At 45.6% G+C, this 13,720-nt stretch overlaps 2 protein-coding genes across 4 annotated transcripts in view; one reads left to right on the top strand and one right to left on the bottom strand.

Annotated features, from left to right (window-relative positions):
* The window catches only part of NCOR1 (nuclear receptor corepressor 1), a 53,693-nt gene extending 42,417 nt beyond the window's left edge, over positions 1-11,276 (bottom strand). For all 3 annotated transcript variants that reach the window (XM_062506879.1, XM_062506880.1, XM_062506881.1), the window contains exon 1: positions 11,157-11,276. The gene's annotated coding sequence lies outside the window, so the exon portion shown is untranslated. The remainder of the gene's footprint in view (positions 1-11,156) is intronic.
* A 1,847-nt stretch (positions 11,277-13,123) lies between these two features.
* Positions 13,124-13,720, top strand: part of PIGL (phosphatidylinositol glycan anchor biosynthesis class L) — a 52,741-nt gene continuing 52,144 nt past the window's right edge. The window contains exon 1 of the mRNA XM_062507175.1: positions 13,124-13,370. Coding sequence (XP_062363159.1) covers positions 13,124-13,370 — 247 coding nt within the window. The remainder of the gene's footprint in view (positions 13,371-13,720) is intronic.

Raw genomic sequence — 13,720 nt, 5'->3', positions numbered from 1 at the left:
GAGGGGGTCAGGAGAGCAACCACTTGAAAATCACACACAAATACAGCCAAGCACTTCATGATTCGAGGTCCTTTCTAGTTTCTCTCTGTCAAGTTACATCTACTCCCTATTCCCACAATATTCAGTCAAACCAACAAGTTGATCATTAACCCAGGTGCTGAAAGTTCAAGCCAGACTCACTTTCTATGATGCTATAAAAGAAATTTCTCCATTCACAAGAACTTCAGTGGACACAGTATTAGGTTGGTGTTCGTCTTGAAATCTTTCACAACCAACTGCAGTGAGAGGGCCTGACCATCTCTCCACATTCTGCACTGGATGTGGAAGGATAAGAGAGAAGCCATGGAGTACAACAATGAGCATTCTGCATCCATCCAAAAATGTCAACCTAAAACCCCCTGATAACTGCAAGTTTTACATAATACATAGGACAACACTGAATCTGATGACTTTCCTACTGAAAACTGGAAGTGTGATCATGTTCATAGTGGAATTTTTTAACAAGGGGAATAAATGAAAGTTGCCAGTAGAGGAAGGCAACAAGGAACATTGGAGATTACAGTCATGGTCAATATGAGAGGTGAGAAGCACAGAGAGGAAAAAAAGAAAACATGAAGTTACCAGTGGTGGGGGACCATTCTTCCTCCTCCCTGAGGGAACTGGCAAAACAGCAGCAGAGATAAGGGGTAACAGTAGAGGAAAACATGTGGTCAGGTACTGGCAATTACAAGGTGTGGAGGGAGCTATAGGATGGGGATCCTGCATGGGATCTCATTTCCTTCAAGATAAATCAAGCCTGGAGTACAACAAATGTAAAATGACACTGAAGTACAATATTCCCTCCCTCTAAGCCTCCTTTTCTTGTTACAGACACATCCACATGCCTGCACACTCTCCTGATCTGACCCCTCTAAGTGTCCTGCAGACCCCCCTCATCTCCCAGGCTCCTACAGCATGAGCTTGTTTATCCTCTCTGCTGGGAGGGGAGGGATTTTTTCCCAATTTTTGCCAGCGGAATTACCACTGATATTCTGCTCATTTCTCCCTGTCCTACTACCTTAATTCTGCAATTGTGGATATAAGTGCTTGACTTCAATTCCTATTTCTCTGCAGGCAGCTTTACGACCTGTCAGCCAAAAGCATCTGCCTCTCTCGTCAGCATCTGCTCACACATTTGCAGCAGACACAGATTATTCTTCATCAATCCAGTTCCTGGGCAGTGAGGGCAGTGCCAGCTTCCTGCTGTAACCTCTCCAATTTCCATACATCCAGATTATGTTTAAATACAGCCATCCTTTTGCATAAAACTGTAACTGTGTATGCAGACTGTAAACAATCTCATCCGGGCTTTCCTCTCTGCTGTGTTCTTTCATTAGTCATGACAAACCTCCTCTTGCTCTACCCAAAGACAACCAGAATCCTCCTGGAAAGTTCCTCACTACTTATTAACTCTCTCTGCCTCTCTGATCCTTGCACTGCTTCCCTCTCCCCTGCCAGAACAGAGGTTACTCATTTTCATTTTCAGCACCCCTGACAAATTACAACACCAGAAATCAGCTTCCAACTCTGCTCAGTCAATGACAGAAAGATTCTATTTTTCAGACAAGTATTTTTGCACCTTTTCATATTATTCTGAAAATTTCAGAGGTTAAATATATAAATGATTAAAAGAGCTGTTACAGACTTTGGAATTCTACCTCATGTCTCACAAAGATAAAGTTAGGTCATGAATACTTTCACACAGCTGCCATCCAGGCTGGCAAAATATCTGTCTCACCAAATACTGACAATGAGAAGGGGCATAAAGAAATATGTCTTGTTCTGCAGTTCAGAACCCAGATATTGTGTTATAATGTCCCATTTCACTGACACTCCCAGACTCTATAGCAAAACAGATGGGGAAACCCAGCAGCATCAAATGGAGAATATTAAAAAAAAAAAAATTACAGGACACATAGGAGCAAAGAATCAAAAAAAGAACCAGTTAAGTGAAGACACACAGGGGAGAAAAAGCAATGACAAAAGTAATGGATTCAGGAACTGTGAAGAGATACTTGGCCTTGTGTTAATTTGAGCTTCTCGGGCAAGGAAATGATTTAACAATGTTTATTTCTAAAGGTATGATGATATTTCTGTCTTTGACCAGCTCAAACTACTGAACAGATCCAATTCAGAATTCCCTTAAAAGCTACTGTTCACACTTACATTCACCATATGCAGGGAATTTTGAGTAAGTTAGAAATAATTTGGAACTGAATATTATAATGGTAACAATCACGGTGTAGTTTCAGCTTGATCTCCAGAACTCAAAACGCTTCAGAAGCAGAAGTACAAACTATCTTCAGCAGCCATGTGAGAAAATGAGTCACAGAAAGGTTAAAAAATCTATCAAAGTCTCCCCAGGAAATAGTCAAAGTCTGAATCAGAAATAAGACTCGATTCTTGCAGCACTTTGAAGGCGCTGCCTCAGTGAAGCAGTTCTTCACTTGGAAAAACACAGCAGGTTAAAAACTGGGACTATTTTTAGCAGGCCAGTTCCCCAAAGCCCTTCACTGTGTGGCCACACAGACCTGACAGCAGCTGTCCCAGGGCAGGGCAGTCACCTGCTCCACTTGCTGGAATATCCTGTCTCCAACTCTTACCTTCATGGATAAAAGACCACTCTCATGGGTAAACTCAATTTTCCTTCAGCTATCCAAAACAAGCTGACATTTCTGCATTTAGAGTAATTTTTGTGCCATCTTGAAGTGCTTTACCAACATTTGCTAATTAAATTTCACATCCTTTTGGGAATTTTCCTCATCTTGTTTTTGAGCAAACTAAGTGTGATATAAAGAGTGCAAAGAATGAGATTACAGTCTAACCCGAGTTGGGGGATTTTGTTTTTAAATCAGCAGCTTTAGTAAATTGAGCTCTGATGTAATGAACCCATGGCAGAGCAAGGGAGGCTCTGCCTTGCACAGGGGATCTACAATGAACCACAAAATTAATTCAGGGATATTTATTCAAAGTTTACTCTGGCAAAAAAATGAAGAGTGAAGGGAGTATTTCAGCAGTTGGTTCAAAAGGCCTTATCCAAGGCATGATAATAATACTTGTGAATAATTATTTTTATGATTTCATTTAATAAAAAGGTAATGAAACTACCTAATGGAAAAAACCAAAATCAGGCTGTATTTACGGACCAGCCTATTAAACCACACTGACCAGATTTCATGAATTACAGACCCTTCAAGACATAATGCTTCAAATCACATAAAACAAAGCAAAACTACAAGTCAAGAGTCACATAAGCAAAACCCTTCAGTGTATTGCTAGCTTTGCAAAACAAATCTTCCCAGTATTATTTTGTTTTACCAGGTAATCATTAACCTGTTCAAACACTCTAACAAAAACATCAACTTTGCAGCCTGGGGATATGCCATGCACCAGAAAATACTAACATGTCCATTCAAGACTGATTGCTAAAAATAGCTTAATGGTCCAATTCCATTTAAAAAGTTATTTATTCCAATTACTGGACACAGTACAAGGCTGAGTTTCATCTCCCATCTGAAATCCCTGTGCTCAGAACATTACCAGCAGGGTACAAGCTCATACTGACTAAAGAATCTAGGAAGTCTTCCCTAAAAAAAATCACCAAACACTTCCAGAGCGCTCATCAGTCCTTCAGTCACTCCTCAGTGTCCACCTATCAGCAAAGTCGAATGACATTTACTCAGATGGCAACATTTAGTGACAGAGAAAAGAAGTTCAGGTTCAAACTGATCTGTGTCAGCCCTGAAGCCTCACTGCAAAATTCTGCAAAGTGGGAGGGATGGGATGGGATGGGATGGGATGGGATGGGATGGGATGGGATGGGATGGGATGGGATGGGATGGGATGGGATGGGATGGGATGGGATGGGATGGGATGGGATGGGATGGGATGGGATGGGATGGGATGGGATGGGAGCCACAAGATCAACAGATAGGACAATCCTGAAAGACAGAAGGTTTTCACTCAAAAACCTACCAGAAGGTTGATGCCTGAGCAGATTTAAGATAATCCTGTGCTTTAAAACCAAAGGACCTGTGTTCCAGTTACAGTGGCCAACTTTACAGATGTATTGCAAAGTATGAAAATCTGCTGGGCACACCCTACAAAAGATTAAAAATTCCTTGTGTGCTGCAAGCAAAAAAAATGTTCAAAGGTCAACACTAAAATGAAACACAACTTGAGTAATGGTCATTTTGATATGCCCCAGAGTACAGTGCTTCCCATTTCTGCAGAAAACAGGCATCATCCTCAAAGCCCAGGCACTCTTCCACACTTTCTCTGATCTTTTTTTCACTCTTTTTGTTTTCCACTCAGTTTTATGCTGCAGAATACTCAAAAGCTTGTAATCAAAGCACAAGGACATATGCTATTGGAAGGAACAGAAACAATGAATGTATTTTCTCCAAGTTGAGAACAACTCACTACTGAATTTTCCATGACAATTCCACATGTGCAAATGCCTTTTCTTCTGTGACAGACAGAACCATGAATTCCCAAATACACCATAAATTCCCAAGAACTCTAATCTCACGGAGTTGCACTCCCTCTACTCACAGAATTATTGATGGAAAAATCACTATTTCTATCCCTGCTAGAAATACAGTAAAAAACTTACATCTGTAAGGCTGTGTTTTACTACCAACATTGAACAACATTCTCTCCATTAATTATTAACATCATATAAATCAAGCAACAAGAGCATTTGAAAAATAGATGCTAAGAAAAGCCCAAACATCTGAATTCAACCTTTTTCATGCCCTGAAATTTCCATTAATGTACAATATAATCTTACTTCTGAACATCCAAAGCAGTAACTCAGGCTCTACAGTGCCTGACATATTCTCCATGACACATGGTAAACTTTAATTTAGCCAATTACAGACATGAAACAAGTTAAGGAGCATTACAGCTGTCAATTCAAGATGTCACATTGACTCTTCTAGGAAGATTTTTCCATCTCCATCAAGGGAGCCAAAAAATTAAAATACGTTTTTATACTCCATATTATAATAGGAAAATATTCCTCATTCACAGGTTATCAGCTGCTTCAAGTACTTCAAGTAATAGTTTTTGGAACACTAAATATTAAATAAGTACTAAAGTGTCATTCAAAGCAATTTTTGTAGCCATCCCAAAGGTGGAAATAGGTTGCATCCTTACAAATGTAATTTACATCCAAACTCCTGCCAGATCTCAGGTTCACATTGTTATGCTTCATCTTTAAATAACAGTTTCTCTTTTTTTCCCTCTCTCCTGTTACAAATACAAATAGAATTTCTGCTCTACCAAAATGGTGTTGATCAAATTCAGCTGACAAGATACTCTTATCCTGGAAATTCTATTTTAATCCCTCCTGGAATTTATTTAAGAAAAGTTGTTAATACATGATTTCAGGACCCAGGCCATACACAACTTTGCTGCATTATAGGGGGGAAACAACAGAAAAAACTAAGACCATATTAATATCTTTGGAAGTTTCTGATCAATTACCCACTTGCCTACAAAAAAATTTAAAAAAATAGAGGGATGCTGAGCACAGCCACTTCCAATAAGAGTCCAGATTTCCAGCATCCACTCATAACACCTTGGGATACAGAGAATCCCTGAGGGGGGAAACCTCCTGCTGGATTTTCATGGAGGAACAGCACCTACACCCTGCCATGGAGCTTATCCAGATCTCTTCTGCCAAGGAAGGCCACAATAACACCAAAACCAGCCAAAAGAGGTAGGAGGAAGTCCTCCCTTCAGAAATGGAAATTAAGGATGTAGATATTTCCTTGACTAAAAATACCACAGAGTGATGACTTAAAACTGAGAAGGGTACAAACATTACGAGGTTTTCTTGTTTAAAAGTATGTCATAGAAACAGAGATAGCTTATTTCCTAAAAATATTTTCCAAGGAACACCAGATTCCTGCTTGTCCCAATATGGCAAATAGCACACAGTTGATGCACACCAAGAAAAAATTTAATGAGCCAAAGAACCCAAATCTCCTGAACTGAATGTCCAAAGAAAACCCTACAGAGCCCAAACACTGCACAGGGAAGGACTCACATTCTCAAGAGAAGACAAATTTTTTTCTGAGGTGACTCCAGCAGCTCCCAAATCCGACATCTCCCTCACCCCTTTTGAAGGGCCCTATCCTGGCCACAGGGGTAATTCCACTGGTTCTGAAACATCAACTGGAGCATTCAAACTTCACCCTGAAAACTGCAATGTGAAACAGAAACCAGCCCAGGCATCCTCCAGTGCAGCAGGCAAGAGACTCAAGAGAAGCTACACAAACCACAGTGACAAGAACTGCAAAAAACCTTCCTCATCAACTCATCCTCACTAATGAGTGCCCAACAACTCACGGAGGCTTGCTCCAATTCACCTCTTTCCTCACATTCCATCTAGGACTTAGAAAGAGCCATAACTCAAACTTCACATGCATCACACACTATGCATTAAATACTCTCCCAAAACAACAATTTTTCTTCTCCTTTTTTGGACTGAAAGTCTAGACAGCTCTAGAACAGCTCCTGCACGTGAATTTATTCCTTCACTGTTGTTCCACCTGCAGGTAAAACTGCTTTTGATGTCACCTAACAGCCAAGAAATTCTGTGGTCAGTTTTAAGTTTCCAGGATCTTCTTGTAGTTCATTGATTATCAAAAGTGGATCTGCTGTGACAACTTTTAAAACCAGGTTTGATTTGGAAAAGGAAATATAACTTGACTAATCCATACTAACTAAATCCACAAACTATGATGGATTGTAAGGGAAAACACTTATAAAGAAAGGGTCAGGGCAAACCAAGCATCAGCCTCATAATTCCCCTCAGCTGGCTGGGTTCAGATAAAATCAAGTCTAGATTTTAACTAAAAAATACAGAAAGGCTAAAAGAACACTTTTAAACTGTATCTAACAGCCATGACTTGGTCCATTCTGATACTCCACAGGAAATGCACCAGGGCCTTCTGGAAACAAAGTTTATTGCTACTACATTTATGATTTCACTTAAGATACTCTATTTCACAGGAAATGCAACAATATATCAAGATATAACTCCAGCTGGGATTCACACAACAGCCTCCAAGTCATAGAAAAATGCAGGGAATGAAAGAGATCATAAACTATGAATGGTATAAATAATCCCTTAGATCTGGAGTAACAAAACCCAAAACCAACCCAAAACTTCAAGGTTCTATTTAAGTTTGATCTTTGACCACAGAGAAACACTAGCACCTATACAAATAATGGCTATAATGGAACAGGTAAGTGACCCTCATTGTGAGAGCTTCTGGATATAACATTCCAAACCATGAAGTTCCAATGATTGTATGGGAGAATTCCCACTTTGCAAACACCCCTTCTCTGCAAATCCTGCATTTCAGATAGAATTAAAACAGAATAAGAGTTGAAAAATACTAATCTGACGAGACAAAACTCTACAGGGTATATACAATTTTTTGACTTAAAGTAATTCATCTTTTTTGCCCCAAAATGCTATTATTGAGGTGAAGAGTGAAGCTGATCTGAAACCATATACCTGCCTTGTTTGCTGAACAGCACTTGAACTTGTCATGAACTTCTGTGTTAACTCTGTAACACTGACAAACAGGACAGGAATCAGTCGGTTTTGCAGCTGATTTATATTCACATCTGTTAGATGTGTTCCCTGAAACGTGAACACATTTTAATCCCTTCAGGAGAGCATTTGCTCTTCCAGGCAGCCCCGGGCTGTGCCCAGGAAGCCCAGCAGAGGTTTCACGTTGAGCTCTGTGCCCACGGCCAGGGAGTGCTTTGGGCTGTTTGCAGCTCCCACAGGACAAGAGCCCTCTGACACGGTGAGGACATAAAAGAGAATTACCCAAATGTCCTTTCCCTGCAGCAGGAGGCACAAGCAAGTTCATGACACCAGAGGAGTTACAGCATGTTTTACACTTAACATCATCGCTTTTCATTTATAGGTGTCCTTTTCCTCAACACCTTTGTGACTGTATTTTCATTTTCAGTTTTACCCAAGAGCAGCCACTCAACATGCACAGAAGTTTTAAGTCCTGGCTAATAGTTTGTCCAGGTAATCCATCTGCATAAAACATTGATTTCTGTATTTTTTACTGCTGTAAGTTTTGAACAATAGGATTTTTCAGAGATGGCTGATGCATCTTTGTGCCAAGAAGAGTATCTTAAATTTTGCAATAACCTCTGCAATCCTAAGCAGGTGAAGTTGCTGACTTCAAAACCACATAGACCAACATCTTCCTTGAGCCTGAAGAAAGAAAGAAGGTCTATCAAATCAGTCTGGAGAGGCAACATTATGAGTGGTTTAGATGTGGAGCTGGGCAAGGACATGGGAATATCTCTTAGAACCAGGAAGAAACAGAGCTCCAAGGTAAGACTGAGCCCTCTGTCTCACACAACACTGAGCAGAGCCCCAGCAGGCCCAGGCTGTGATTTAACAGATGGTGGGAGAGCACTGAAGGAGCATGGAAGGGAAAGGGAACCTCACAGAAATTCATTACTAGAGGGAGAGAGACATTGAAATGGAAGATACATTCAGCACTGTCTTGGCTATTTGCATAATTTAGAAGTAGCACAAAGTAAATATTTACAGGCAGCAGTCCTGCACAGGTCAGAATTTTTATCTGGACCAGCTATAGTAGGGAGGGAAGGTGCCATGTTCAGTTAGTGAATAGCCCAGCATGGAAACACTGATTCAGATTTGCCTAAAGAACATAAATGACTTGAAAAGTTCAAGCCTGGCATCCAGGAAACGTTTGTTTGCATTATGAAAACACTGTCTGGTTACAGGTTTGTTCTTGAGATTGTTCTGTGCAGCACTGCACCTGCACAAGGAATAGACCCCTTCCAGCTTCAACAGTTGTTAAAATCTTCAATGTAAATCACCACACACACCAAAACTCTAAACAGTATTTTCAGTGGGGCAAGAAAACCTTCACTTATATAATTTTGTAGGCAAAAGACCATAGAGAGGAACAAAACAATTCACCAGAATTTTTGCTGAGAGCTTTGAAAGAGTATAAATTTCTTATTTATAAGCAATATTGTTCTCTACTACAGAAGAATTTTTTTTCAGTTGCTTTCATGTATTTAACAGCAGCTGAAGCAGAGGCAGCTTCCCTTCCCTGCAAGCATCTCTCATTCATGCTACAACTGTGAAATGAAATAACTCAGAAGATGCAGTCAGAAGAGCACAAGGACTGTGGAAAGGGACTTGGAAAGGAGCTTTAGGGTCTGTCCCTACTTCTACCACAATTTTTGAGAGAGTTTTGTAGATCCTTTTAGATCTCAGTGGAAATTATGTCTGCCCCAAAAGAGCAACTAAAATGAGTGGTTGTAGGAGACAAAGTGTATTCAAAACAAAACAGCAGCAGTACAATGTAGCAAAATGAATATATTCTGATTCTGTGCATGTAAATTCAGTCTGGAGAGTTACTTTTAACTGATGGGTGCAATGATAAGCAAGCTAGAGAGAAGCAACACTTGTGGAAGCAAACACTTGTAACATCCTCTCCACACCTTAAAAACACACATTATAACTCTTAGAAAGAAGATTCCAAAATGCTGCTCTTTCCCACATTTCAGCAACAAGTTTAGGTATTTTAGTGCAACATCGAACGGTGTATTTCAAACAGACAAATTACCCTGCACATAAATCACAAAAGAACTCTCTTTCCTCAGCAGCCCATACCATACCACAAAGAAAAGCAATGTAAAGAAAAAATTAACCACGCTTTCACAAAAAAAGGTCACTGCAGTTGGCTTCTTTCCCCTGAACTTTTGAATCCCTGGGCTAAGCACGAAGGTCTTTCATGCCTCAACACAAGACATCACATTTCAGCTAACTAGAAATCCACTTCAAATATTCCAGACTTCCTTTCCAAATGTCAAGGTTGTTTAGTTAATCAGGAATAACAACATTCTGCAAAATAAAATTCCAGTGCAAAACTGCATCAGAGCTGCACGGTCCTTGTGTGCAGTGACACAATTGTGTCCACTTCTTCAGGCACTTACACTCTACCATCCTATTTACTGCCACCAGTTTTTGTTATAATTGCACTGGTTTTTACCTCTCAAATCATCCTGCCTAGGATAAAAAACCCTGTCTGAGCTCAAACAGTTCATAACTGTAGTGGTGTGCCGAAAATTAATAAAATAATACTGCCACAAAAATCAAGTCTTCAAGACTAGACATACCCACTGTAATAAGTTGTCCTAGGTTACACAGGTAACAGACTTGTTAAGACCATATCTGTGAAACACGGAGAAGCAGGTTTTGGACAACAGATTGTTCATAATATCTACTTGCTTACTTGAGCCTAACACTGACAGTTCATATATCCACCTCGAATCCTGCCTAACTGCAACCAACTTGATACACACAGCTTTTCTAAGTACAGAAAAATCAGCAAGCACGAAGTTCTTTACCATCAAGTCAGAATAACTCTAGCAAAAGCCACTTCCATTGTGCCCTGCAGCAGCCCAGAGATGACAGAAGCCGGGGATGTTTACAGGTCCCATATGAATAATTCAGCGTCAGCATCAGCACCAACTCCCCGGCACTGACAGCGGCCGCGGTGCTCTCCCGACACGGAGCTGTGGCCGCAGCACATCCTCAGGAACCACCGCGCTCCTGGCCGAGCCTCCAAGGGGACGATTTTGAAGAACAGACCCTTTTTTTAATTTTTTTTTTTTTTAACTTGCAGTTCTCCTGCTCACAGCGCAAGGATGAACACCCTGAACAGAGATGCTCTGGGATTTCTGCAAAAACTTCCCAGCGAGGGCCGCCCCTCCGTGCCCCGCCATCCCCCCGCGCACCCTCAGCGTCAATGGGGGGAGAGCCCCGCGGGCACCGGGCACCCCCCGCTCCTGATCCGCCCACTCCCCGCACCCCCGGCGGCTGCTCCACGGGCGCCCCGGCCCCAGCGCCTTCCCCCCGAGACCACAGGGCTCCGTCCCCGTGAGGAGGGAGGAGAACGGGATGGCCGGGCCCCCGCCTCTTCCCCCTCCTCCCCCTCCTCCTTCTTCTTCTCCTCCTCCTCCTCCTCACAGCGGAGGCGCTCAGCCCGCTGCCCCCCACGCCGCCCCGCCGGGCTCCCCGCGCTTACCGAGGCGCGGCGCGGGGGCGGCCCGGGCGGCGGGTGCTGGCGGGTCCCGGCGGGGCTGGGCGGGCGCGGCGTCTCACCTCACCCTCAGCGCCGCCGCCACCGCCGCCATCTTGCCTCCCCTCCCCCGGCCCCGCGCGCTCCGCCCCCTCCCGCCAGGTCCTGTCAGATACCGAACAAGCCGCGGCGCCGCGGCTCGGTACCTTTCACCGGCCAGGGTGGCTTTCCCCTTCCTCAGGCCATGACGATGTGTGGTGTGCACAGGGAGCAACAGGTTGAGAGAAACCACCGGAGAGCGCGGCGGTACGAGTGCGGGGTGCTATGCCCCTTCCAGGACCGCTGGCCGGTGCGGTGGGGAGGGGCTCCTTCCCCCTCCCGCTGAGGGCCGGGGGGGGGCGCGGCCGCCATGAGGCGAACGGGGCCGGGCCCGTGAGGGGCTCCCGGGGCTCGGCCGCGGGCTGAGAGCGCCCGGGAGCCGCAGCGCCCCGCTGGCAGCCGCCGGACCGATGTAAATTGATGATAACCCATAAGGCGGCCGTGCAGATGAACGCGGCCTCAGGAACCCCTCACGGGAGCATCGCCCGGAGCCCGTCCGGTCCTGCAGGGCTCTTCCCGCCCTGTCCGCGGTGCTTCCCGCGCTGTCCCTGAGGTCGGGCCCGTGCCCCGGCGATGGAATGACTTCCGAAAATGTGAGAGAGGTTTAAATCTCGCTAAATGTCTGTTCATTCCTCCCCTCTGAATGAGTGTGTAACTCGTTCCCTGCGTTCTCAGGAGATTCAAATCTGCACGGCGTCGTACGCGTAAATGTGTAATTCAGGATGTGCTAAAATCACAAATTAATCTCTACTCAGGTTTACTATGAGAAAGATAGAGCATTGGACAAGATTAGATTACCTCATTTTCACAATTTCCATTAAACTGAGAAGTTGTGCCCGCATTTGCAGGATAGGTGCCCACACAATTACTGATTCAGACTAAAAAAGCTTGGACTCACCCTGGGGCAAACAGGATCACTCAGAAAACACGTGTTGTACCAAGGCTTGTGTTATTACAGTGGTTACAAGTGCCACGCTATGGTGACACGGCTGCTGTTCGCAGTCTAATCCCGACACAAGCCAATGATTCTCATTTGGAATCATCTGGAAGTTAAAAGTGTCCAAATAAGAGCCAGGGAAGACCTGCTCCTCAGAATTCTTCTGAAAGAACCTTTTATGCTTTAACCCACCCAGCTCCCACACTCCACCATTGCTCTGTATGCTTGTCTTCCATACTGCCTGTTTGGAAAAGCAGTGTATCCAAGCCATCCTGTACCTGATTGACTGTTTCATGTTTATTTTAACGCTTCCTGTCTCCCGCTCTGCAGCTTTCTCCGCTAGTTGACTTCACTTCTAAACCATATCCAAAAGATTCCCCCATTTGCAGCCACACACGGGATAGCCCACAGAAGAAAAGCTCCTCCTGCCCTGCTTTTGAGCTCTTCCACAGCAGCACAGCAGGGATAAAAGGTACCACACGCTGAAAAGCTCGACTTCTTTCACTATTACTGTCGAGGTACCGGCAGGGTCAGGGCAATACGGTTTCGCCTAGGGGCACAGCCCGTGTTCAGTGCACACCCTCGAGCCCCGCTCTCGGCTGTGACCCGCCAGGCCTGGCCAGGGCAGGGTTCTGCTCCTCCCGGGCGGTCCTGGGGCAGCAGTACCGGGACACGTTTCCCGCGAAGCCCTGGAGCGACAGAAGCAGGACCCGTTTCCCGGGAGCGTCACGGCCGGGCCCCACGTCCCCGGGAGTTCCGGAGTGGCACGGCCGGGCCCCATTTCTCCAGGAGCGGCACAGCCCGGGCCCCGTTTCCGCGGCAGCAGCCGAGCGGCCCCGCCCCGAGGCGGGGACGGGAGGGCCCCTTTCGTGCGCCGGAACCTTCGGGCCGCGGCTGGCGTTTCCCGGCGGCGCGGCGGCGGCTCGGGGCGGTCGCCATGGCAGCGGGCCCGTGGTGCTGGGGGACGCCGGCGGCGCTGGCGCTGCTGTCGCTGCCGCTGCTGCTGGTGCTCGGGGGCGCGCGCCGCCTGCGGCGGGGCCGCGCGGGGTCCCGCGTGTGCGCGCCGGGCGGGCGCGCGCTGGTGGTGACCGCGCACCCCGATGACGAGGCCATGTTCTTCGCCCCCGCCCTGCTCGGCCTGCGCAGCGCCGGGGCCGCCCCCGCCGTGCTCTGCTGCTCCGCAGGTGAGCGGGGACCACCCACGCACCCACACCCTCACACCCCTCCCCGGGGCACGGGAAGGCCGCCGCGATGGCTCCCCACGTGTGTGGCCTCGCGCCGTGGCGCGGGGTGGAAGGTCCTCGGCGGTGGGGAAACTGAGGCACGGGACGGCCATCGCCCGCCCTTTCCCGTCCCTCGCCTCCCCTCTCCTTTACAAGAGCGAGTCGTGTCGGGACAGAGGGGGAAAACGTGTTCAAATTGAAAGTTGCGACACTGAAGCGCTTTCAGACTGAGTGGTGGTGTCAGTGGGCTGTCAAAGGTGCTGTTTAGCGCGGCCTTTTGGCATCTCCTTGTAATTCTGTCATCTTGTAGA

The sequence above is a fragment of the Cinclus cinclus genome, chromosome 22, assembly GCF_963662255.1.
Source record: "Cinclus cinclus chromosome 22, bCinCin1.1, whole genome shotgun sequence".
Classification (NCBI taxonomy): domain Eukaryota; kingdom Metazoa; phylum Chordata; class Aves; order Passeriformes; family Cinclidae; genus Cinclus; species Cinclus cinclus.
Note: the sequence above shows the minus strand (reverse complement) of the source record. Positions and strands in the feature narration are given on the sequence as shown.